Source organism: Heterodontus francisci, unplaced genomic scaffold, assembly GCF_036365525.1.
Source record: "Heterodontus francisci isolate sHetFra1 unplaced genomic scaffold, sHetFra1.hap1 HAP1_SCAFFOLD_1637, whole genome shotgun sequence".
NCBI classification, from domain to species: Eukaryota; Metazoa; Chordata; class Chondrichthyes; order Heterodontiformes; family Heterodontidae; genus Heterodontus; species Heterodontus francisci.
In genome coordinates, this window is record NW_027141234.1 from 24,592 (window position 1) to 52,166 (window position 27,575).

Below are 27,575 nucleotides of genomic sequence, written 5' to 3' on the forward strand. Positions count from 1 at the left end.
TGGATAAGGTAGTCAAGAAGGCATACGGCATGCTTGCCTTCATCGGTCGGGGCACAGAGTATAAAAATTGGCAAGTCATGCTGCAGCTGTACAGAACTTTAGTTAGGCCACACTTAGAATATTGCATGTAATTCTGGTCACCACACTACCAGAAGGACGTGGAGGCTTTGGAGAGGGTACAGAAGAGGTTGACCAGGATGTTGCCTGGTCTGGACGGCATTAGCTATGAGGAGAAGTTGGATAAACTCAGATTGTTTTCACTGGAACAACGGAGGTGGAGGGGCGACATGATAGAGGTTTACAAAGTTATGAGTGGCATTTTTTTAAAATTTATTCATGGGATGTGGGCGTCACTGGCTTTGCCAGCATTTATTGCCCATCCCTAATTGCCATTGAGAAGGTGGTGGTGAGGTGCCTTCTTAAACCGCTGCAGTCCATTTGGGGTAGGTAGACCCACAGTGCTGTTAGGAAGGGAGTTCCAGGATTTTGACCCAGCGACAGTGAAGGAACAGCGATATAGTTCCAAGTCAGGATGGTGTGTGACTTGGAGGGGAACTTGCAGGTGGTGGTGTTCCCATGTATTTACTGCCCTTGTCCTTCTAGTTGGTAGAGGTCGTGGGTTTGGAAGGTGCTGTCTGAGGAGCCTTGGTGCATTGCTGCAGTGCATCTTGTAGATGGTACACACTGCTGTCACTGTGCGTCGGTGGTGGAGGGAGTGAATGTTTGTACATGGTGTGCCAATCAAGCGAGCTGCTTTGTCCTGGATGGTGTCGAGCTTCTTGAGTGTTGGAGCTGCACCCATGCAGGCAAGTGGAGAGTATTCCATTACACTCCTGACTTGTGCCTTGTAGATTTTGGACAGGCTTTGGGGAGTCAGGAGGTGAGTTACTCGCCTCAGGATTCCTAGCCTCTGACCTGCTCTTGTAGCCACGGTATTTATATGGCTACTCCAGTTCAGTTTCTGGTCAATGGTAGCCCCTAGGATGTTGATAGTGGGGGATTCAGCAATGGTAATGCCGTTGAATGTCAAGGGGGGATGGTTAGATTCTCTCTTGTTGGAGATGGTCATTGCCTGGCACATGTGTGGCGCGAATGTTTCTTGCCACTTATCAGCCCAAGCCTGGATATTGTCCAGGTCTTGCTGCATTTCTACACGGACTGCTTCAGTATCTGAGGAGTCACGAATGGTGCTGAACATTGTGCAATCATCAGCGAACATCCCCACTTCCGACCTTATGATTGAAGGAAGGTCATTGATGAAACAGCTGAAGATGGTTGGGCCTAGGACACTACCCTGAGGAACTCCTGCAGTGATGTCCTGGAGCTGAGATGATTGACCTCGAACAACCACAACCATCTTCCTTTGCGCTAGGTATGACTCCAGCCAGCGGAGGGTTTTCCCCCTGATTCCCATTGACCTCAGTTCTGCTAGGGCTCCTTGATGCCATACTCGGTCAAATGCTGCCTTGATGTCAAGGGCAGTCACTCTCACCTCACATCTTGAGTTCAGCTCTTTTGTCCATGTTTGAACCAAGGCTGTAATGAGGTCAGGAGCTGAGTGGCCCTGGCAGAACCCAAACTGAGCGTAACTGAGCAGGTTATTGCTAAGCAAGTGCTGCTTGATGGCACTGTTGATGACACCTTCCATCACTTTACTGACGATTGAGAGTAGGCTGATGGGACGGTAATTGGCCGGGTTGGACTTGTCTTGCTTTTTGTGTACAGGACATACCTGGGCAATTTTCCACATTGCAGGGTAGATGCCAGTGTTGTAGCTGTACTGGAACAGCTTGGCTAGGGGCGCGGCAAGTTCTGGAGCACAGGTCTTCAGTACTATTGCCGGAATATTGTAAGGGCCCATAGCTTTTGCAGTATCCAGTGTCTTCAGTCATTTCTTGGTATCACGCGGAGAGAATCGAATTGGCTGAAGTCTGGCATCTGTGATGCTGGGGACTTCAGGAGGAGGCCGAGATGGATCATCAACTTGGCACTTCTGGCTGAAGATTGTTGCTTCAGCCTTATCTTTTGCACTGATGCGCTGGGCTCCCCCATCATTGAGGATGGGGATATTTGTGGAGCCACCTCCTCCAGTTAGTTGTTTAATTGTCCACCACCATTCACGGCTGGATGTGGCAGGACTGCAGAGCTTCGATCTGATCCGTTGGCTATGGGATCGCTTAGCTCTGTCTATCGCATGCTGCTTACGCAGTTTGACATGCAAGTAGTCCTGTGTTGTAGCTTCACCAGGTTGACACCTCATTTTGAGGTATGCCTGGTGCTGCTCCTGGCATGCCCTCCTGTACTCTTCATTGAACCAGGGTTGGTCTCCTGGCTTGATGGTAATGGTAGAGTGGGGGATATGCCAGGCCATGAGGTTACAGATTGTGGATGAGTACAATTCTGCTGCTGCTGATGGCCCACAGCGCCTCATGGATGCCCGGTTTTGCATTGCTAGATCTGTTTGAAATCTATCCCACTTAGCACGTTGATAGTATCACACAACACGATGGACAGTATCCTCAATGTGAAGGCGGGACTTCGTCTCCACAAGTACTGTGCGGTGGTCACTCCTACCAATACAGTCATGGACAGATGCATCTGCGACAGGCTGATTGGTGAGGACGAGGTCAAGTATGTTTTTCCCTTGTGTTGGTTCCCCCACCACCTGCCGCAGACTCAGTCTAGCAGCTTTGTCCTTTAGGACTCGACCAACTCGGTCAGTAGTGGTGCTACTGAGCCACTCTTGGTGATGGACATTGAAGTCCCCCATCCAGAGTACATTTTGTGCCCTTGCCACCCTCAGTGCTTCCTCCAAGTGGTGTTCAACATGGAGGAATATTGACTCATCAGCTGAGGGAGGGCAGTAGGTGGTAATCAGTAAGAGGTTACCTTGCCCATGTTTGACCTGATGCCATGAGACTTCATGGGGTCCGGAGTCGATGTTGAAGACTCCCAGGGCAACTCCCTCCCTACTGTATACCACTGTGCCACCACCTCTGGTGGGTCTGTCCTGCCGGTGGGAGAGGACATACCCAGGGATGGTGATGGCAGTGTGTGGGACATTGTCTGTAAGGTATGATTCTGTGAGTGTGACTATGTCAGGCTGTTGCTTGACTAGTCTGTGGGACAGCTCTCCCAACTTTTGCACAAGCCTCCAGATGTTACTAAGGAAGATTTTGCAGGGTCGACAGGGCTGGGTTTGCCGTTGTCGTTTCCGGTGCCTAGGTCGATGCCGGGTGGTCTGTCCGGTTTCATTCCTTTTTATAGACTTTGTAGTGGTTAGATACAACTGAGTGGCTTGCTGGGCCTTTTCAGAGGGCATGTAAGAGTTAACCACATTGCTGTGGGTCTGGAGTCACATGTCGGCCAGACCAGGTAAGGACAACAGCTTTCCTTCCCTAAAGGACATTAGTGAACCAGATGGGTTTTTACAACAATCGACAATGGTTTCATGGTATCATTAGAAGGTTTTAGTTTAGACAGGCATCAAGATCGGCGCAGGCTTGGAGGGCCGAATGGCCTGCTCCTGTGCTCTACTGTTCTTTGTTATTTGAGAGAGGGAGGGGTGGGGTCATGTTGAGGTGCTGGTGAGTGGCTAGGAGCTGTGTGCTGATCAGGGTGTAGGAACAGACGATGGCTCTCAGAAGAGTTGACCTCAATGAGTTGATCAAGGGGTTGGTGATAGAAGCAGGACTGGCAACTCTGGTTGGACATGTTCCTGGAGATTTGTATTCTAGCTCTCTAGATATAAAGGTCAGTATTTCATTAGCTGCCTGGATTATTTTTGTACCTGTCCATGACTTTTAATGATCTATATACATGGACCGCCAAGTCTCTTCAGATATTCTGTTCCTAGCTGTTCACCATTTATACAGTACTTTGATCTATCCTTTTAGGTCCAAAATGGATGGCCTCATACTGGCTGACATTGAAATCAGTTTTACCCATTCACTTAATCTGTTAATATTCCTTTGTAATTTTATGCTTCCATCTACACTGCTGGGCTTGTTTGACCACGTGAGGGCATCACAGCCGATCCTGCTCCTTTACTTATCCGCGCTTTACACACACACCTTGCTTACCCCAAACATTTGCAATGTCTACATTTCTACCCTAGCTCAGATAATCTAAAGCAGATACAAACCTGTGATTTTAATTAGGAATTTATTTCCCTAGTCTGTGTTTCTCTTGTTACACCTGGTGGTGCATTTCCCCACTAAAATATCAGTGAGTTAGCTTGCTTTTCTACGTGGTGGCACAGACTTGATGGGCCGAATGGCCTCCTTCTGTGCCGTAAATGACTATATCACCACATGACTTCTCACTTCCAACTCTCCCACACATCCTCCCTTCTCTCCATCCTCCAGTATTTTTCTAATAATGAGGAAAAGGGTTGAGAGAGAATAAAAACAAACATTTTTTTAATGCCCCTACAATTTTGCTTAGAGGGTCGCTCGCTGCAGTGTCCTGGAGATTAATCTATTAATTCTGTTGACTCCAGGAGAACTCTGGAGGGTTGGCGGCTCAGGATAGGGGGGGGCGTGTGTGTCAGGGGTGTGGTGGGGGAAGGGCCAGTAGCAACCAACAGGATTGTTGCAATCTTTGTGGTGATAAAGCACTCACACTTCAGCCACTGAGATGAGGACAAGGGGCAGAGGACAGGGGGCCAGGGGGCATGGGTGGGGGGGGTCGGTGGGGAGGGGAGGCACAGCGAAGGCAGTCTGTCCCTGAGAATAGTACATATAGTAGGTAAATTTAATTTGCAGAGAGGAAAACATAGTTATGGACACAGTGAAGGTCAGATAATTCGATCAGAGTGAGAAAAGTAGCTCCAGCAGTCCAAGGTTGAATCCAAGCGGATACTGCAATAGCTGCCTGGTGGCCTAGGTATTTCCGGAGGTTGGGTGAAAGCTGAACAACAGAAGAGACTACTGAGCAACAGCAAGAGAAGGAAACTGAGAACGAAAAGGACAAGAGGACAGCAAAAAGGGAAAGCTAAAAGCAGAAGGAGCAAGACAGAGGGAGGAAGACAATAAGGGGAGGATTGAGAGACAGTGTGAGGGAAGGACCGAGCAAGAATAAGATAATAAGGGGAGGAGACAGTGCACAACTTATGCTGCTCCTTAAAACCAACCTGTCTGACCAAGCTTTTGGTCATCTGCCCCAATATTGTCTTATATGGCTCGGTGTCAAATTTTGAACGATTGGGATGTTAAAGGTGCGATATAAATGCAAGTTGTTGTTGTTGTTCAATGGTTGGAAGAGGGGGAAAATTCCTGAATAAAAATCAGAAGCCCCGGCTGATTATTTCTCTTATCCTTACGTGGGAACAGAGGGCAACTGCAGTGTCCCTACTCTCACTCTGGCTGACAGCTTGACCTGAGCACAGATCGGGGATTGAACCTAGTACTTCTCTCGTTTGTGTGACTGATTTCAGGTAAAGTCACTGAGCTATCTATGGGCTCCAGTAAACATATTAACACTAAACACAAAGAGCAAGATGGATTCTAGAATGCAGGCATCGAAAAGCCAGGTGATTAAAGAGGGGTGAAAAGAGAAGCCTCACAGCCAAGTCCGATGCTGTCTCAACTAGTCCCTGACTATTTCCAGTGGCAGGAGGGTCGGTAACCAGGAGACACAGATTTAAGATAATTGGGGAAAGTACCACAGGCGACATGAGAATAAAATGCTTATGTGGTGAGTTGTTGTGATCTGCAATGCGCTGCCTGAAAGGGCGGTGGAAGTAGATTCAATAGTAACTTTCAAAAAGGAATTAGATAAATACTTGAAAAGGGAAAATTTGCAGGGCTATGGGGAAAGAGCAAGGGGTGTGGGGCCAATTGGATAGCTCTTTCAAAGAGCCGGCACAGGCACGATGGGCTGAATGGCCTCTTTCTATGATGTGTCATTCTATATGCACTTTCCATTGGAGAATACAGGATACCAGTCAGAAGCGAAACCTTTTCTCTCACATAGCCCAAGACCGACTGTAACCCTTGGCTGATTTTATGATGAATCTTGTACAGTCCACTGCCGCACTATTACCTGAGCTGCCCTTGACGATCGTAGTAATCCTGTTTTGGCAACACTACACCAGGACTGGAATGAATTACCACAGGAAGTCTGTATTCCAGGTAGGCTGTTCTCAACCACCAGTCAGAGAGCTGAGCAGGAAAGACAAGACAGGGGTTGAGCTATGAGAGACGATCGCCACGTGAGAATCTAGACAGCAAATGGGGTTAAGCTATCCAACTGTGAAGAGCTTCACTGCTGAACTTTGTCTGATCCCCATGTACATGCAAACACTTCCAGCAGGAGTCACTGGATGGCGATCAAGAGCAGAAGTCCAGTGCAATTTTCTGTCTCTAGCTTTGGGTGACTGTATTCTCCAAACAGAATCCAGGGACACACAGCCTCACCCACACCATCCAAGTCTGCGGACCGCACTTTCATCCAGCACCCGGGACATCCACACAGCCCCTGCTCATTAGTCTGGTTATCAGTGACTCCTGTTGCTCAGGCATTTTGGCTTCGGGGCTGTTTTCACTTCAACCAAATTCCACAGGAAAACTGTGCACAATCTGAGGACTGTCGGGGATTTGGATGGGGGTGAGGAGCAAGTGCGCTGGGGCCACACAGTGCAATCTCTGCATAAATTAAAGTCTCTCAGAAAGTCTATTTCTTCTAGTGGATGAAAACAGGAGATTGACAGCCCTCCCACCAAATCAGCCTACCAGGCCCACTTTATTGACCAATCACAGGGCAGCTTGGGTTACGTGGTTCCCAATTTGAACCCATGCAACCGTTAAAAGTTAAGATATTCATTTGGGGACACAGTACCTCGCCCGGGGACTATCCCCAGAAAATGGGAAGGTATCCTTGCTCAGATTTGACAAGTGAGATTTGTAGTGCCCCAGCTGCTTCCCCCTGGCTGAGACAGGCTACCTCAGCACACAATCTGTGACTGAAACTGGGATCTTCCTACGTGGCTGGTTAATTACATGCAGGTGGTGGGCATTAACTGGGGATTCACTTGTGTTCCTATAAACAGGAACAGACTGAAACTATGGGGGCTAGGTTGCGAGGTATGTACTTGTAATGTGTATTGTGCAAATAAAAACTTATTAAAGCGTGTAAAGATTGGCTCCAGTTCTGTCCTTCACCACCTGGCTTTCTGGGAAAAAAATGGCTCAGTCCCAAATTGGAGAGTGGAATAATTTGCTGAGAATGCATAATCTACTGTAACAAAGTGAGAATGAGCAGGATGAGGACTTCCATTAATCCCATCACTGAAACCATTTCATTTTCCTGAAAGTTTTAATGGGTTAAGTTGAAAGAACACCCCACCCTAAAACATTCTGTGCCAGAGAACAGCAAGACACAGATTTGTGGCTGCCGATATGATGCTATGGGAGCTTGGGATAGGTGGTAAGTGTACTGGGCATCGCACCACCATGGTGTCACATATCTGGCAATTGTGGCCCTCAGTCACTGCTAAAACAGTGCCTACTGATTTCCTTTTAAAAGTCGTCAGGCTCCTAAGTCAAACACTAGTATCTGACACTCCATCTGAGAACTCATCTTTCCTTCACTATCCCATCCCATAATAAGTATCCCTCTTTAGTTGAGCATCTTTGGGGATGTATGTTCTTTACTGCCTCCTCAAGACATCCACCTCCTTCACCAAAGCCTAGCGTCGTGCTTCTCTCCCCATTGAAACCATTTTGAAAGATCTACACCTGCAAAGGACACATTGACATCCAGACACGAGGTAGGGAACTGATCCCGTCTGCAACCCATTCAATTTGGGACACAGTGATGGAAAACAGAACCATGGCCACAGCCAGTCAGGGGTAGACTTTTCTTCCAACATAAGCTACAAAGTTATATAGTTGAGAAGTGGAAATTGTGCAGGGTCATGGGCAAAGAGTTGACCAGGCGTGAGGGGACTAATTGGATAGCTCTTTCAAAAAGCCAGCAGACACGATGGGCCGAATGGTCTCCTTCTGTGCTGTATGTCTCCAAATTGTTGAATCAATCACATGGTCAGTTTAACACCAGGGTTTCTCCAGATGTTTGGCTGCCCTTAGTTGACTGACACCTCAACACACAATGCCATTGAGGAGATGGTCTCCTCAATCTTGCCAGCGACAGCTCACAATTTGTTTTCTCCATTTGGGCACATCAGTTTAAAAAAAAGTAAGCCAAGCAACTTTAATCATACCCAGTTCTCAGTCTTCCTTGCTCTTCTTTCCAAGCTCGCTTGAAGCCTCTCTCCGACTCCACCCCTTTGGCCAAATTCCTTCACTATCTGTTTGGTATTTTCTAACTCCTCTTGGCTGACAATGGGCTCCAAGGCCAACAGGTAGCGTGCGAGAGTCTGCTGGAGAGGAGGAACTGGCAGGCGAGGCAGAGATTTTTGATGGGCAAGGTATCGTCCAGGTAGCTTTGTAGGAGCTATCGGCCTCACCAAGCAGCCAAGCTTCAATGAGATGGGTCGGAGCTAAATATGACAAAAACAGAAGAGAAGATGAACATTTAGTAAACTAACAAAAACAACTTGCATTTATATAGTGCCTTTAACATAGTAAAACACCCCAAGGTGCTTCACAGGAGGGTAACCAAACAAAATTTGACACTGAGCTCCTTAAGGAGATATTAAAGCAGGGAATTCCAGAACTTTGGGCCTGGGCAGCTGAAGGCACGGCCACTAATAGTGAAGCAATTAAAATCAGGGGTGCTCAACAGGCCAGAATTGGAGCAGCACGGAGATCTCAGAGGATCGTAGACATGAGATAATATGCCTCAGCTCCAGCATTATATCCTTGAAATGCCCTTAAGCCTGTACACCTCTTTAGAATATATGCTTGCCGGGATTTGTGTTGCTTTTTATTTGATTTTCAGCAAGATTTTTTTGTTGTTGGCAACGGCCGTTGTGGAGGACAGCAATTGACTGTCTCCTGCCATCGAACCACACAAATAGAGTCAACAGGATCTCCAATTTCATCTCACGGCATGTTACAATAAATATCGCACCTCATACAACACATAATAAACACCTATAGGAGAGCAAAAAGTAGGAAAGATAAAAGAAAGAATTAAAGAATTCTGGCATCCTAAAACCTTGCCTGTTTACAAGGAAATCTCTCAGTACTCCTGGCATTGCTGCCCTTGTCTACAAGGTTATGTCCATTTGAATAGGAGACAGTACTGTACACAACGAATCAGTGTGTACGTTATGACCTTTCACTCTGAGCCTCCAGTCAATGAGAAGCACCTGTCAAGGATTTTCCAGGCCAGGGATGTACGCAATGGAATATAACTCTAAGCAAGTTATTTCAAACATCTCCCAGATAAGCAGGGTGGGCATTTTGCATGCGGTTTGATGACCTACCTTCAGAGAGGCACTGATGTGCTGGAGAGGGTTCAGTGGAGTGTAATGAGGATGGTTTCAGGAGTCAGGGCTCCTAGTTACAAACAAAAACTGCACAGACCAAAATGGTATATTAGTTGGAGGAAAGATTGAAAGGGACATCAGCTAGGATTGCAGGGCCACAGGGTAACAGCAGTGGGGGAGAGCTAACTGGATACCTTTTTCAAACAGCCCGCACAGTCACAATGGGCTCAAGAAGGAAAGTTAAGTTTAATTTAAGCCACCTCCACTGGCCTCTCATCAATCGGCTTCAATGGCAAAACAGAAACTGCCAAATGCTCTGTTACTTACGCTGTCATCAGGAGGACAAATCTGGTGACTGAGTTAGCAATTAAAAAAACAACAAATTGCCTCATATTCCTTCCCTCCAGTGTCTCATCCATGTAGCCATTCCTCATTCAAAAGCCCAGATGGCGACTGTTGGCAAGTTTTTCAGCAGCAGAGGCATCACAGCCAAATACAACTGCGTCACAGAATCGGTACAGTGCAGAAGGCGGCCATTCGGCCCATCGTGTCTGCACCGGCTCTCTGAAAGAGCAATTCCCTCAGTTCCATTCCCCTGCCTTCTCCCCGTAACCCTGCACATTCTTCCTTTTCATGTAACTGTCTAATTCCCTATTGAATGTTTCAATTGCACCTGCCTCCACCACGTTCTCAGGCAGCGCATTCCAGACCTTAACCACTCACTGCGTGAAAAAGTTTTTCCTCACGTCACTTTTGCTTCTCTTACCAAATACTTTAAATCTGCATCCTCTCATTCTCGATCCTTTCATAAGTGGGAACAGTTTCTCTCTATCTACTCTGTCCAGACCCCTCATGATTTTGAATACCTCGATCAAATCACCTGTCAGCCTTTTTTTCTCAAAGCAAAACAGTCCTAACTTCTCCAATCTATCTTCATAACTGAAATTCCTCATCCCTGGAACCATTCTGGTGAATCTTTTCTGCACTCTCTCCAATGCCCTCATGTCTTTCCTTAAGTGTGGCACCCAGAACTGGACGCAATACTCCAGCTGAGGCCGAACTAGTGTCTTATACAAGTTCAACATAACCTCCTTGCTCTTGTACTCTATGCCCCTATTAATAAAGCCCAGGATACTGTATGCTTTATTAACCGTTCTCTCAACCTGTCCTGCCACCTTTAATGACTTATGCACATATACACCCAGGTCCCTCTGCTCCTGCACCCCCTTTAGAATTGTATCCTTTATTTTATATTGTCCTACCATGTTCTTCCTACCAAAATGAATCACTTCACATTTCTCTGCATTGAACTTCATCTACCACCTGTTTGCCCATTCCACCAACTTGTCTATGTTCTTTTGAAGTTCTACACTATCCTCTTCACAGTTCACAATGCTTCCAAGTTTCGTATCAATGTGTGATCAACGTCAGAAATGTGTGATCACTTGTTTTTGAAAGTAGGTGGCAGTAGTCAAGGATAAACGACAAGTCAGGGTAGGCAGTGATGAATCTTGAGACGCAACACTTGTACCAAAGCAAATAAGGGCAGGGAACCTGGTGGAATATGCAATTTTAAGTACGGCAGGCTCATGATAGAATCAGCTTTCCTTCAGGTCTATTCACTCATCCGTGAAATTTTGAAGAATATACTGAAAAAATTGTGAAGGCTGATCTGCTGCAGGACAAAGCAGACTGTGTAACATACATAAAAAGTTTTAACTGATGTTCCATCAGTTAAAGTGAATGATGCTCAAAATATTCAAATATAAATTTCAGTACTTTACCTTGTTCCACCTCTCTCCTTTAAAATCCTCATTCTCCACTATTCACCCAAGACCCACACCCATATATTCTCAATGTTTCCCTCCCTCAGCTTTGACTTCTCATCCTCAGCAATTTCAATCCATCTCAATTCGCCTTGCTGTCTCGAGTTCACTGGCTTCCTTTAGGCATATAAATTCTTTTATTGACAGCCATCCCATCAACTGTGCTCACAACAACAGACAAGGCCTTCTCTGATCCAGTTCTGATGAAGCGTCACTGAGCTGAAACAGGCAGTGACGAGTGGGGTACCGCAGGGATCAGTGCTTGGGTCCCAGATATTCACAATATATATTAATGACTTGGGTGAGGGAACTAAACGTAACATTTCCAAGTTTGCAGACAACACAAAGCTGGGGCAGGGGGGCGGGTGGGGGGGGGGGGAAGACTCTGAGCCATGAGGAGGATGCAAAAAGGCTCCAATGTGATTTGGACAAGTTGGATCAGTGGGCAAATGCATGGCAGATGCAGTGGGGGGAGGTGGTGGCGTTGTGGTATTGCCACTGAACTAGTAACCCAGAGTATTGCTCTGGGGACATGGGTTCAAATCCCACCACAGCAGAAGGTGGAATTTGAATTCAATTAACAAATCTGGAATTAAAAGCTAGTCTAATGATGGTCATGAAACCATTGTCGATTGTTGTAAAAACCCATCTGGTTCACTAATGTTCTTTAGGAAATCTGCTGTCCTTACCTGGTCTGGCCTACATGTGACTCCATAGCCACAGCAATGTGGTTGACTCTTACGTGCCCTATGAAATAGCCTAGCAAGCCACTCAGTTGTATCTAACCGCTACGAAGTCAATACAAAGGAATGAAACCGGATGGACCTGGCATCGACCTAGGCACCGGAAATGACAATGGCAAACCCAGCCCTGTTGACCCTGCAAAGTCCTCCTTACTAATATCTGGGGGCTTGTGCCAAAGTTGGGAGAGCTGTCCCACAGCCTAGTCAAGCAACAGCCTGACACAGTCATACTCACAGAATCATACCTTACAATGTCCCAGACATTGCCATCACTATCCCTGGGTATGTCCTGTCCCGCCGGCAGGAGAGACCCAGCAGAGGTGGCAGCACAGTGGTATACAGTAGGGAGGGAGTTGCACCGGGACTCCTCAACATTGACTCCGGACCCCATGAAGTCTCATGGCATCGAGTCAAACATGGACAAGGAAACCTCCTGCTGATTACCACCTACTGAGTTCCCTCAGCTGATGAGTCAATACTCCTCCATGTTGAACACCACTTGGAGGAAGCACTGAGGGTGGCAAGGGCACAGAATGTACTCTGGGTGGGGGACTTCAATATCCATCACCAAGAGAGGCTCGGTAGCACCACTACTGCCGAGCTGGCCGAGTCCGAAAGGACATAACTGCTAGACTGGATCTGTGGCAGGTGGTGAGGGAAGCAACACGAGGGAAAAACATATTTGACCTCGTCTTCACCAATCTGCCTGCCACAGATGCATCTGTCCACGACAGCATTGGTCGGAGTGACCACCGCACAGTCCTTGTGGAGATGAAGTCCCCCCCTCACATTGAGGATACTGTCCATCATGTTGTGTGGCACTATCACCGTGCTAAATGGGATAGATTTCGACCAGAGCTAGCAATGCAAAACTGGGCATCCATGAGGCGCTGTGGGCCATCAGCAGCAGCAGAATTGTACTCATCCACAATCTGTAACCTCATGGCCCGGCATATCCCCCACTCTACCATTACCATCAAGCCAGGAGACCAACCCTTGTTCAATGAAGAGTGCAGGAGGGCATGCCAGGAGCAGCACCAGGCATACCTCAAAATGAGGTGTCAACCTGGTGAAGCTACAACACAGGACTATCTGTGTGCCAAACTGCATAAGCAGCATGCGATAGACAGAGTGAAGCGATCCCATAACCAACGGATCAGATCTAAGCTCTGCAGTCCTGCCACATCCAGCCATGAATGGTGGTGGACAATTAAACAACTAACTGGAGGACGTAGCTCCACAAATATCCCCAACCTCAATGATGGGGGAGCCCACCACATCAGTGCGAAAGATAAGGCTGAAGCATTTGCAACAATCTTCAGCCAGAAGTGCCGGGTTGATGCTCCAACTCGGCCTCCTCCTGAAGTCCCCAGCATCACAGATGCCAGACTTCAGCCAATTCGATTCACTCCACGTGATATCAAGAAATTTTTTTTAGATTTAGAGATACAGCACTGAAACAGGTCCTTCGGCCCACCGAGTCTGTCCCCCACCCAGAGTTCAAAATGATTGAAGGCACTGGATGCTGCAAAGGCTTTGGGCCCTGACAATATTCCGGCAATAGTACTGAAGACCTGTGCTCCAGAACTTGCCGTGCCCCTAGCCAAGCTGTTCCAGTACAGCTACAATACTGGCATCTACCCTGCAATGTGGAAAATTGCCCAGGTATGTCCTGCACACAAAAAGCAGGACAGGTCCAACACGGCCAATTACCACCCCATCAGCCTACTCTCTATCATCAGCAAGGTGATGGAAGGTGTCATCAAGCGGCAATTGCTTAACAATAACCTGCTCAGTGATGCTCAGTTTGGGTTCCACCAGGGCCACTCAGCTCCTGACCTCATTACAGCCTTGCTTTAAATATGGACAAAAGAGCTGAACTCAAGAGGTGAGGTGAGAGTGACTGCCCTTGACATCAAGGCAGCATTTGACCGAGTATGGCATCAAGCAAAACTGAAGTCAATGAGAATCGGGGGGAAACGCTCCCCTGGTTGGAGTCATATCTAGTGCAAAGGAAGATGGTTGTGGTTGTTGCAGGTCAATCATCTGAGCTCCAGGACATCACTGCAGGAGTTCCTCAGGGTAGTGTCCTAGGCCCAACCATTTTCAGCTGCTTCATCAATGACCTTCCTTCAATCATAAGGTCAGAAGTGGGGATGTTCGCTGATGATTGCACAATGTTCAGCACCATTCGTGACTCCTCAGATACTGAAGCAGTCCGCGTAGAAATGTGGCAAGACTTGGACATTATCCAGGCTTGGGCTGATAAGTGGCAAGTAACATTCGTGTCACACATGTGCCAGGCAATGACCATCTCCAACAAGAGAGAATCTAACCATCTCCCCATGACATTCAAGGGCATTACCATCGCTGAATCCCCCACTATCAACATCCTAGGGGCTACCACTGACCAGAAACTGAACTGGAGTAGCCATATAAATACCGTGGCTACAAGAGCAGGTCACAGGCTAGGAATCCTGCGGCCAGTAACTCACCGAAGCCTGTCCACCATCTACAAGGCGCAAGTTAGGAGTGTGATGGAATACTCTCCACTTGCCTGGATGGGTGCAGCTCCAGCACTCAAGAAGCTCGACACCATCCAGGACAAAGCAGCCTGCTTGATTGGCACCCCGTCCACAAACATTCCACCATCGACGCACAGTGGCAGCAGTGTGTACCATCTACAAGATGCACTGCAGCAACGCACCAAGGCTCCTTAGACAGCACCTTCCAAACCCACGACCTCTACTAACTAGAAGTAAAAGGGCAGCAAATGCATGGGAACACCACCACCTGCAAGTTCCCCTCCAAGTCACACACCATCCTGACTTGGAACAATATCACCGTTCCTTCACTGTTGCTGGGTCAAAATCCTGGAACTCCCTTCTTAACAGCATTGTGGGTATACCTATCTCATATGGACTGCAGCAGTTCAAGGATGCAGCTCACCACCACCTTCTCAAGGGCAATTAGGGATGGGCAATAATTGCTGGCCTGGCCAGTGATGCCCACATCCCATGAATTAATAAATAAAAGGTATAACGTGGATAAATGTGAGGTTATCCACTTTGGTTGTAAAAACAGAATGGCAGATTATCTGAACGGTGATAGATTGGGAAAGGGGGCGGTGCAATGAGACCTGGGTGTCCTTGTACATCAGTCACTGAAAGCAAGCATTCAGGTGCAGCAAGTAGATAGGAAGGCGAATGGTATGTTGGCCTTCATTGCAAGAAGATTTGAGTACAGGAGCGAGGATGTCTTACTGCAGTTACACAGGGCCTTGGTGAGACCACATCTGGAGTATCGTGTGCAGTTTTGGTATCCTTATCTGAGGAAGGATGCTCTTGCCATAGAGGGAGTGCAAAAAAGATTTACTAGGCTGATTCCTGGATTGGCAGGATTGATGTATGAGGAGAGATTGGGTCGACTAGTCCTATATTTATTAGAGTTTAGAAGAATGAGAGGGGATCTCATTGGGTGGCACAGTGGTTAGCACCGCAGCCTCACAGCTCCAGCGACCCTGGTTCAATTCTGGGCACTGCCTGTGCGGAGTTTGCAAGTTCTCCCTGTGACCAAGTGGGTTTTCACTGGGTGCTCCGGTTTCCTCCCACAGCCAAAGACTTGCAGGTTGATAGGTAAATTGGCCATTATAAATTGCCCCTAGTATAGGTCGGTGGTAGGGGAATATAGGTGGGGATGTGGTAGGAATATGGGATTAATGTAGGATTACTATAAATGGGTGGTTGATGGTTGGCACAGACTCGGTGGGCCGAAGGGCCTGTTTCAGTGCTGTATCTCTAAATAAAATAAATAAATAAATCTCATAGAAACCTATAAAATTCTAACAAGACTAGACAGGCTAGATACAGGGAGGATGTTCCTGATGGCTGGGGAGTCCAGAACCAGGGGTCACAGTCTCAGGATACGGGGTATGCCATTTAGAACCGAGATGAGGAGAAATTTCTTCACTCAGAGGGTGGAGTTCTCTACCGCAGAAGGCATTGGAGGCCAAGTCATTAAATATATTCAAGAAGGAGATTTTTTAAGGACATTTCTTGATTCCAAAGGAATCAAGGGATATGGGGAGAAAGTGGGAACAGGGCTCTGAATTAGACGATCAGCGATGATCTTTTTTGAATGGCGAAGCAGGCTTGAAGGGCCAAATGGCCTACTCTTGCTCCTATTTTCTATGTTTCTATGTAACTCTTCTTCTCTTTCCACAGATACTGCCAGACCTGCTGAGTATTTCCAGCATTTCTTGTTTTTATTTCACATTTCCAGCATCTGCAGTATTTTGCTTTTACTTCTCTGATCACTTCCTTGTATCTGGTTGGAACACAACATCAAGAACTATCAGGCCTAGCTCTCATCTGCCAAAAGTGCTCCGTACTCTAGCATCATCCTGAAATGCAAAGATAACATCCAGCTTCTTTTCTCCCTGCTAGCTTACTACAAAGAGCTCATGGATTTGAGACAATCTACTCAGTTGCCTGTGCCTTCCCCACCAAGCCAAACTCTCCCCAGCTTCACCTTGCCTTGTCCAGAACTTGCATCTTTTTCTCATTTCGCACCACTCCACCTCATGGTCACACAACTCTTGTCTAAGAAACCGCCCCTTTCAAATCTGCCATCACTCGCTACTTGCATTTATATACTACCTCTGTCATAAAACATTCCAGCATGTTTCACAGTGGTATTACACAAAAATTTGACCTTGAACATGTTACCACTGCCCAAATCCATGCACATCTTGTCTCTCCAATCAGGTTTCCACAGTGAAATGGCCCAAATCACAAGTCACAAATTACATCTATGTGCAGAATTGCTCATCCTTCACAACTTGTCTGCAATAATTAACACAGTGGACCACATCATCCTCATCCAGCTGAGTGGGTCTGCACTTGCCTGGTTCCAGTCTTACTTATCCAGTCATGGTCAGAGAATATCCCATGACTTCTCTTCCTGTCCAGTTACTTCTAGAGACCCCAAAGGTTCGATATTTGGCCCACTATTTCTCATTTACATGGTTTATTTTAGGTGATCACAGTTGCACACTGGAGTTAATTTTCCATTGTGCCTTAATCATCTGTATCTCCCATGGTTCATGCAGATGTGATTTTGGGTTGCCCATGAGCTTCTTGGAAGATCGAAGCTAGGAATCTTCTGTCAGGTCTTTCATAAGGTGATTGTGACTTTGTGAACTCCAGTCAGCTCTCCAAACTTCATCAGGGTAGAAGTCGCATTGTGAAACATTAAGTGCATGGGTCTAAAAGGTCCTCGACCTAATCCACACAATTATTCTTCAGCAGTGGTTGCTGCTCAGTGATCAGGAGCGAGAGTTCTGGGTAAGCTCCGCCTCCAATGACATCCCCATCCCCACCCCCAGCCTAGCCACACTGAAGCCAGTTGTAATCCCTCGCTTCCTCCAGAGATCAGCTGACTCTGCATGGAACAGCGGTTGATCCCGTGGGGTCCTTCCTGGTTTCTACAGCTTTGTTCCAACAGGGACAGAGTAGTTTCTTACTTATGCTATCCTTTGTTTCTCTGCCTCACACTGTAGTACTATCTGAATACAGAATCTGGTTTTCTAACCCTGACCCTCTGGCTAGCGGATCAGAGTGGTTAGAGCTTAAGAGCAGACATGGTGTTAAAAGAACTGAAATGTTAGTTTAGTGTTAGTTGAAGGAGCTGACTGCTGCTTTGTTCTTGATAGATTTTGATTTGTAATAATTTATACTGTACCTTCTGTGAATCCTTCTTTCTATCCATCGTGGAAACATAAACACAAAAGCCAAAAGCACTGCCCCTCTAATCCCGCCCTGCTCGTTTACCACTCCAGAGCAGTTAATCTGCGGCATAAATGATACACACATGAAATGAGGGCTGTGCTTAACAGCCTTCTCCTCCCTCGTTCAAAATCTGTCAGAAACACAAATAAAAGAAAAGAAAAAGACCACATATTTCACTGCTGATATCAATACAGTCAGGACTTTTGGGAGAAGCAGCTGAAAATTCCATTCCCTGGCACTTCCTTCAGAAGGATCAGGAAGTGGAGTCATTGCAGACTTTAAAATGTTGAGGTGTGGAAGACTCAGAATCTCACAGCACAGAAGGAGACCACTCGGGCCATCGCTGCTGTACTGGCTCTCTCAGCGAGCTGGGAACGTGGGCTAAGAATGCCGAGAACAGAAAGTCTCAGCTATGAACCTTGGGGTGAGAGCCAAGCTCAGCCAGGCTAGTGGCAAGGGTGCTGCAACTGAGTCAGTGTCCCTGGGCTACAAAAAGAATGGGGCATGGGGAAATCCAGTTCCAACAAAAAGGGCTATACAAGAAGCATTAACTAGTCCGTTCTCTCTCTGCAGGTACTGACTGACCTGCTGAATGCTTCCAGCATGCTCTGTTAGAAGACCATAAAATAATCAAAGCCAGGTCCCTGCTCCGGATCACACTCAATACAGATGACAAAGGATTGGCGTTGGCCGTGACACGGTCATGGTAGAATACCTGACTCTCGAACTGTCTGGGCTCGCACGAAGCAAGGCCCTGGAGGGTGAGTGATGCCTATGGAACTGTGCCCAGCTCTACATCAGCTCTAACAGGAGAGGAAGCTGCTAAGCAAATTTTTTGTTTTTCTCAAAAAATATATTTTATTCATAAAATTTGTAAAAGTACATGACATAATGGTTCAAATCTGACATTACATAAAGTGCAATAGAGTTCAATTACAATACAGTATGTGGCACTCTGAAGTGCCTCACTATTCTTACAATTACTGGTTAAATTTACAATTTACATTTCATGTCCAACATTCTCTGGTGCATTCAGCCAGAGGGGTTTTACATGAGTTCCAGCCCCTCAGTATACTTTGGCAGGAGGGCCTTAGACTGTGGCCTTTCCTCATTGAGCCTTTGCGACAGTTGCCCCAAGCTTTAGTGCGTCCCTCAGCAAATAGTCCTGGACCTTGGAATGTGCCAGTCTGCAACACTTGATCATGGACAATTCTTTGCACTGGAAGACCAACAAGTTTCGGGCAGACCAAAGAGTGTCTTTTGCCGAGTTGATGGTCCTGCAGCGGTAGTTTAGTGTATGCCCTGGTAACAGCCTGTAGAGCTATAAGGAGTTGCTCAGGATGAACTTCGACAAGAACCATTGCCTCCCTTTCCAGACTTTCTTTGCAAGAGCACATTCCAGAAGGAGGTGGGCGATGGTCTCTTCCCCACTGCAGCCCCCTTGAGGGCAGCATGCGGAGGCACTGAGACTCCGGGTCTGCAGGAAGGATCTGAGTCAAGTTACGTTTTGGTGCTTGTTTGAAAGTTCTGGAAATGAAGCATTCTGCCAAATGAGTCTGACAGTCTGTTCAGGGAACCATCAGACAGGATCGACCACCTCCATTTCCCACAGAGCCTCAAGGATGTTACATGCGGACCACTGCTTGCTGGACTTGTGGTCAAAGGTTTATTTTCCACACGGACAGACTGTATGGCACAGTCCAAGTGAATGGAACGTTCTGCGGCAGCGTGGCCAGAGGAATCTGCTAAGCAATTCCTGCATGCCAACATGCCCCTATCAAGAGTGGTCACATGGGTGAGGCAGCAGTTCATGGAGCTGTGTTCCGTTAGGAGCCTACTTTCAGATGAGGACTGGAGAAATCCGGGGTGGAGGTGGAGGGGAGAAATTCAAGTAATTTAAATCAAAGACTCACTATGGATGAAAACAAACTGCTCCTTATTTCGCTGCCCTTACAATTGTGGTATCTACAAAGTTTCTGCGCCAAATAAACCCAGAACAAAGGAGGCAGTGGCCATTTGGCCTAACTAGCTCATGCCAGTGCTGGCTTGTGCAGCTGTGTGCTTTAATCCCATTTCCCTGCCCTTTCCTCACACATTTGATATTTTCAATTATTTGTCCAGTTCCCTTTCAAGTGATGTTGCTGTCTCTGCCTCAATGGCCACATGTGGTAAACTGTGTCATGTCCAATAAACCAACTGTGTGGAACCCAAAACTCTTAACCTTTGCCCTTCGGTCCTCTAGTGATAATTCTGTATTTGGCAGAAAGGAGATTGTGGCAAACTCCTAACCAATTCTAAATAGTAAGGTCTGGTTGCAGTCTAGGTGATTCCTTTTAAAGAAAGACTTACATTTCCATAGTGCCTTTCACTACCTCAGGGCGTCCCAAAGCTCTTGACAACCAATGAAGTACTTTTTGAAGTGTAGTCACTATTGTGATGTAAGAAACACAGCAGCCAATGTACATATAGCAAGATTCTACAAACAGCAATGTGATAATGACCAAATCATCTGTTTTTAGTGATGTTGGCTAAGGGATAAATATTGGCCAGGAGACTAGGGAGAACTCTCCTGTTTTCCTTCAAAACTATGAGAGAGCAGATGGGGCCTCAGTTTAGCTGATTTGATAGATGCCACCTCCAGCACTGCAGAGTTCCCTCAGTACTGAACTGGAAGCGTCAGCCTAGATTTTATGCTCATGTCTCTGGAGTGGGGCTCGAACCCACAACCTTCTGTCTCAGAGGCGAGGGAGTTAACCACTGAGCCACAGCTGACTCATTTCACTTGTGTGTACAATATAAATATATATAAACATTCAGATATAGAAAAGTCAACACGGAGCCAAAGAGGGAGATATTAGGAGGGGTGGAATTAATACAAGTCTGGAGGATATTCTGGAGTGGTCAAAAAAAAACCTACTTCCATTAGAACCAATCCTCCCTCCACACCCTCCTTCAAGTGCACTGATCTCTGCTGGCATTCACTTCCATATTCCAATTTTTTTTGGATAAGGGTATTAGGGGTTATGGAACCAAGAGAGGAAGATGGAATTGGGGTACAGATAAGCCATGATCTAACTGAATGGCAGAACAAGCTTGAGGGGCTGAATGGCCTCTGCCTATTCCCATGTTCTCATTTGCCAGCCACCCTCCAGTGCCCATTCTTCATGCAGGAGTCCAGACAGCAAGTGTTGATATTTGCATAATTCTGATCCTGTTCTCTTCCAAAGCCAACCCCATGGCTGCTTTCCAGGAACGGTGGTCAGAGCAGCAACCATGGCTGAATTTCTCCTCCCTAGCCCAGGGACAACGAAGCTAATGGGAGAGCCGAGATTGCCACATTAATTTGGAACAGATGGGGATGGTGGGAGTGTGGGGGTTGGGGGAGAGATGTGGGGCGAAAATCAAACCTGGGACCTGGTAGCCGACGAGATTTTTATATTCAACATCAATTTCAGCCAACAGAGGCAGGGAGGTAAACAGTTAGCAAAGGCATACATCTTGCTAGCATGCAGCTGTCGCTGGGGAAAGAAGGAGACTTGGAGAGATATGTCAGTCTAGTCTGTCTACAATCCTCCATTATGCAGTCAGCTATATCTGAAACCACTATTAATACAACAGCTTGCCCTTTGTAACTAAGATGGCAGAACTGTTCAGTCATTACTTTATTCTAAGCGGCAGGACTGCTGCTGTTTGAGGCTGGGAGGGAATACCATGCTCAGTAAATCTGTCGACCTGCAAACTGAAGATCAGATACAGGTCCTTAAAGTCAAGGGCAAATGGACAAAATCAAGCAGATGTTTCATTTTGCTGCGCATAGTGGCATGAATATTCAGTATAGAGTAAAATTGGAATTTTGTATTAATAGTTCTGTGCTGCATGCAGGTTTTATGCATCGTTACATGTTACAGAAATCCAAATCAATCAAGTTTCGATCCTTAATGAGGTGACAGCTTGGCTCAGTGGGGAGAACTCTCAGAATCAGAAGGCCCTGGACCTCAAGACTCACTCTGAGGAATTGAATTCATAGTCTCGGCACTCCATGAACTGCTGCCTCACCCATGTGACCACTCTTGATATGGACGTGTTGGCATGTCGGAATTGCTTAGCAGATTCCACTGAGGGAGTGCTGCATGGTCAGAGGTGCCGTCTTTCAGACAAGATGTTCAACTGAGGTTCTGTATACCCTCTCAGGAAGTTGTCAAAGATCCCAAGGTCACTATTCAGAGGAGAGCAGTGACGTTCTCCCTGGTATCCTAGGCCAACATTCACCCCACAACCAACATAAAAGAGATGAATTGGTCATTGCTGACTGTGAGATCTTGCTGTGCACAAACTGGTTGCTGTGTTTGGCCACAAATCACTTTGGGGCAATCGAAGCATATGCAAGGCGCTACAGAAATGCAAGTTCCTTCATTAATTAATTTCTCTCCTGCTCCACATTTAACAATCAGATAGGTTAACATCTTGTTTTATTCATTCTTAGGATGTAGATGTCACTAGCAAGGTCGACTCACAAAACTTGTGAATCTTTGAAATTCTCTACCCCAGAGAGCTCTGGATGCTCAGATGTTGACTCTATTAGAGAGAGTGACAGATTTTTGGATATAAGGGAATCAATGGATATGGGAATATTGCAGGAAGATGGACTTGAGGAAGATCAGCCATGATCTTATTGAATGATGGAGCAGGCTCAAAGGGCCCACTCGGCTCTTATTGCTTATGTTATGATGACATTTATTGCTCATCCCCAATGTGGAACTGTGCCTTCAGGAGAGGAGAAAAATAAAACTCCTGAAACTGTTCTCTTTGAAGGAGGCCTGTCACTTTCAGATCCTGATAAATATTGCCAGCCCATATGAAGTTGAAAGTCATTCCCACATTCAGCTGTATTTTGCTTAAATTCTGTCCCATGAAACAAACATTCTCTTTTAACATTACAGAAGAGAGCCTCTGCACTTTCAAGGTAAATATTTATCTTAAATATGTAAATGCTTTAAGCATTTGCTCTGGAGGGTGTGGCAGTTCTATGTAACCTAACCCTTGTAACCAAATAAATCCTCAATCAGATCTACCGATGAATGCGGGATTTGGTCTTTACTTTTTAAACTGTTAAGAACTGATCTGCACATTAATCTCTAATTGACAATACATTCATTTGGTTCTAAATCAAAGCTTATTAGACACAATACTAATGGATCAGGACTAATGCTCATTGGTGCAAAGCAGAGACGGGAAAGGTTCATGGCCCATTCTGCAGGCTTCCCGATCTGAAATCAATTGAATGGAGGGCTATCAAGTTACTAGAATGAGGTGAAAAGTCTTCTTTTGTTCAGGATTTAAACTAGGATCTTATTTTGGGTTTCTTCACCCCTTCCCCATCCCCATCCACCCATCCCCCAGATCCCAGCTTTTGCTGGGGTGTAATTCCACAATTGTTGGCTACCTTGTAGTGCCCCCCAGTAATCTATAATCTGGATAACAAATGTTTGCTGGATATTCAGTTGGGGATGGGTTGGGGCATGGGCATGCAACGTCCATACAGACACAATTTTCAGTTTGGGGCCAATGAATTGAGGTCAAGGATGGAAACTTGGCTTTATGTTGTAAGAAAAAGCCACATTCAGCACTAAGAACGAGGACTCAGCTCCTACGCATAAACTCATCAATTCACATGTCTTATTTCTGAGAAATCAGGGCATGGGGGAGGAGAATGGTGTAAAGATTGAGAGACGATTTTCAGAAAAATAGATAGATGCCTAAAAAAAAAATCAAAAGAAACACACACCTATTGCACCCTCTCCCCTAAAACTATCTCAAGCAAGTGGTCATTCTTTCTGGGTAACCTAGTCAGTTGTCAGCAGGCTATTCCACCATGATAGGCATCACAATCCAGCCATCCTTTTGTACATCCTCGCCAGCAGGGATCAAGGGTAGCCCAGGGGCATTGAGGTCAATTGTAGTAGCCCCTACCTCTACTAGGTAGGCTCAGTTCGGTTAACTCAGCATGGGGATGAGAACCTGGGGCCCACAGGCAGATCAGGCACCAGGGGTGCTCAGGTATCCCAGCTCACCACCACCTGGTGTTGAGGCACAGACACGGGTCTCCACAGCCACAACTAAAAGGAACACGAGTTAAACGTTTTGCACTTACCACAACGCGTCCTAAAATCGCCAACATTCTCCTTGTCCAAAAGTCCTTCGGACAGCCCCACAGGCAAAACTCACACCACTCAACCCGAAGGCAGGGCCAGTCAGAATGACTGACATCCACACTGTCCAATCATGCCTTGACATTTGACGCAACGGCAGAGTTTGACCCAATCAGCGACGGGAGAAGGCGTTCATGGGGCGCGCTGTGCCCGTCGCCATATTTGTGCGGGGCAAATCCCTTCGTGTGTGAGAAAATATCTTTAAAATTTGCCGTTTGCCGACGAATTGATGAAGGCTGAAAATCAAATCTCGTCTTTTCAACAAAAACAACTTGTTGTCTAAAACTATGGGGTGAACAAAGTGGAAAACACTTGTCAAAAATGAACCTTTGCCCCTCACAAAAATGGAGGGCGAGGACTTTGGATTCTTTTTGGTTTGTTTACTGTCCGAGCCTTTATTATAGATATCAACTTCATGTCGAAATAAGAAGGTTATTAACGTTTCCCTCGCTCTGAAATGCGACGATGTTATGCTGCTTTGCAGTTTACACAGAACAAAATAATTAGTTAGGAAGGGGCAAAGTTCAAAGGGCGGGGCTTGGGGCTGCGTTTCCGGGTCGGGCGTTGTGAGGGAGTTAGCTGATTGTAAATATGGCAGGTTCCAGTGAGTCAGGTTAGTATCTCAGTAACAGAGCAGCTTTCCTCATGGTTTATTCTTGAGGGGACTTAGATTGCTATTTTTGATCAATGTGCGTTTTTAAATATTTGTCTAGCTCTATGTAATGCTTTGTTTGGTGTCTTTATAACCTTACCAGGGCTGCCCTAAGACTGTGTTCAATGCCTCCAATTGAATTATTATTTAATAACCACTATTAGCTCTTATTTTTAACAAATGTTGAATATAAAGTGTTCATAGGAATTTCTGAATCATTCTGTGATTGAGCTGTTGGCAGTAGGAACAGGAGGAGGCTATTCAGTCTCTTCAAGCCTGTTCCATCATTCATTGAGATCATGGCTGATCTGTATCAACACCTACTTTACCAGTGCCCTCGTTGGTGCCAGACTGCCTTGGCTCATGCTGAAATGCTGTAGTCTGTAGGTGAGATCTCAAGGCCCAAAGCTGCCCGAGGTCACCCACCATGCTCATCTGAAATATCCTTAATGGAACCCCAACAGCCTTCCTGCTCCCAAGCCTTATACAGGGAGTGGCTGAGGTAAATAGCATAGATGTGTTTAAGGGAAAGTTAGATAAACATGAGGGAGAAAGGACTAGAAAGATATGTTGATAGGGTGTGACGGGATAGGGTGGGAGGAGGCTCTTGTGGAGCTTAAAGCCCGGCATGGACCAGTTGGGCCAAATGGCCTGTTTCTGTGCTTGTAGATTCTATGTAATCTTGGCTCCACAGTGGGGAGCTAAAATAAGGGCAGTCTAAAAGTCAAGTGGGGTCAGAGAGTGGGAGATAATTGAAGTGGGACTTACAGATATAATTCAGTTTTTGTTTTGAAGTCATGCCCATTGGTCATACTATCAATGTCTAGTTCCGAATTTGTAATGGGACCTCGCTTTGTAAACTTGTCACAAACTAATTAGTCCCTCTGTCAGTGCTTGTAGTACACTTTCTCCATTAGCAGGATGGTCTCATTACAGCAAATTTACAATAGAAACTGTTGAATAAGTGTGATCAGTCAGATGATTTAAAAAGTAGACTATGGAAAGATTGGTTACTAAAAACCTTTAGAATAGCCATGTATGTTTTTGTGTTGCATAATGTGGGGCTGTTGTCTTTAAAGTTTACAGTAAATATCCAGCGATGAAGTAAACTGATATTTGGATTTGGGAGCAAGTAGTGCTCATTACTTGAGAAGAATGTGTCTGCTTTGGCTCATGGGTAGCACTCGTGCCTCTGAGTCAGAATTTTCAAGTCCCACTCCAGAGACTTGAGCATATAACCTAGGCAATCACTTTAGTGCTGTACTGAGAGGGGGCTGCACTGTTAGAGGTTGCAGCCTTTCAGTTGTGATGTTAAACAATGATCCTATCTGTCCTCTTGGGTGGTTGTAAAAGATTCCCTGGTACTTGTTGAGGAGCAAGGGAATTCTCCCTAGTGTCCTGGCCAATATTTATCCCTCTACCAACATCACTACAAAACAGATTATCTGGTCATTTAACATTGCTGTTTTGTGGGAGCTTGCTGTGCAAAATTGGTTACTGTGTTTCTTAAATCATAACAGTGTCTCGACTTCAAAAGTACTTTATTGGCCGATCTTTTACTTCAATGCCATTTCCCCACACTATCCCCATATCCTTTGATATCTAATGTTAAAGATATTAAGGATATGGGGATAGTGTGGGAAAATAGCATGGAGGTAGAAGATCAGCCATGATCTAGTTGAATGGCAGAGCAGGCTCGAGGGGCCAATTGGCCTACTCCTGCTCCTACTTCCTATGTTCCAAAACATTTGGGATGTCCTGAGGTTGTGAAAGGTACTATAGATCTTGCATTTCTTTCTATCTAGAAACCATGCCTGTAACCTTGTGTTCTTCAGGCAGGCTGCTGAGAATGAGACAAGATGTGGAAAAGCCCTCAAAATATCTCTCTCTTCTCTGCCTCCCCCACCCCCGCACCCCCTTTCCTCTCCTCTCCTGAAGCTGCTGACTTTGGCTGGGTTTCCTTTCCCAGCCCCTAGCTATTCATATGCGTTTGTAAGCATGTGTGCGAGTGGGTTATTTGATATTGGAGGGTATTATTGACCAGCCTGATCCTCTCATTGTCTGGTGCCCATATACAAATGCTTTGTGGCAGAGGTTATGAGGTTATGATCAGCACCCAGAGTCCTGGATGTAGACTTGCATGTTATGCTCATTACTGCGCCCTCACAACCAGTATCAGACAGATCAGCCTTCATGTGAACATTATGACATTGTATAACTGTTGAAGGAGCAGGCAGAAAATCAGACTGTACATGCCGAATCCTTCTTTTTCTCCCCTACCATAGCCCGGGTTGCTGAAGTCCTTTTGTGACGCCTGCTACAGCCACTCATGCTCAATACCGATCAAGTGTTGAATCTGGGCTGTCCTGCTCTGGCTCATTTGCACAGATCAGTCCATTCACCGACTTGTTCAACGAAACAGTTTATGTCAGCGGGTTACAGTGTAGAATTTTCCCTCCTAAGTTTCTTTCCTGCCTCTTAGGGTAGTGACTCTTGATAGGCTCAGCTCTGAGGTGCCTGCGGTTCTCTGGTACCGCACGTTGATAATCTTCCTTGCTGAGCCTATGCAATCTCAAACAGGCCGTTTAGCCGCTTTCTCCCACTCCTTCCACACATCATGTATAACCCACACCATTGGAAATTGAATGCGGGTGGTAATACATGGTGGTACCTTCTTTAGCAGTAATAATAAAGTAGTCTGAAGGAAGTATCCATAGAACCATAGAAAAATTACAGCACAGAAGGAGGCCATTCAGCCCATTGTGTTCATGCCGGCTGAAAAAACTAGCCGCCTAGTCTAATCCCACCTTCCAGCACCTGGTCCACAGCCTTGCCAGTTACAGCACTTCAGGTGCATGCCCAGGTACCTTTTAAATGAGTTGAGGGTTTCTGCCTCCGCCACCGTTCCTGGCAGTGAATTCCAGACAGCCGCCACCCTCTGGGTAAAAAAGCTTTTCCT

General features: G+C 46.2%; 1 protein-coding gene across 3 annotated transcripts in view; it reads right to left on the bottom strand.

Moving 5' to 3' along the window:
• Positions 1-24,021, bottom strand: part of LOC137362503 (carnitine O-acetyltransferase-like) — a 45,299-nt gene extending 21,278 nt beyond the window's left edge. The window contains exons 1-4 of one of the 3 annotated variants that reach the window (XM_068026885.1): positions 23,907-24,013; positions 17,709-17,885; positions 8,225-8,503; positions 6,046-6,164 (exon numbers count right to left, since the gene is read on the bottom strand). In XM_068026885.1, the coding sequence (XP_067882986.1) occupies positions 6,046-6,164; positions 8,225-8,503; positions 17,709-17,735 (425 nt within the window). In that variant the 5' untranslated portion in view covers positions 17,736-17,885; positions 23,907-24,013. Of the gene's footprint in view, positions 1-6,045; positions 6,165-8,224; positions 8,504-17,708; positions 17,886-23,906 lie in introns of all 3 variants that reach the window. The other 2 variants (XM_068026886.1, XM_068026888.1) reach the window with 2 other exon arrangements.
• Positions 24,022-27,575: the final 3,554 nt, after the last annotated feature.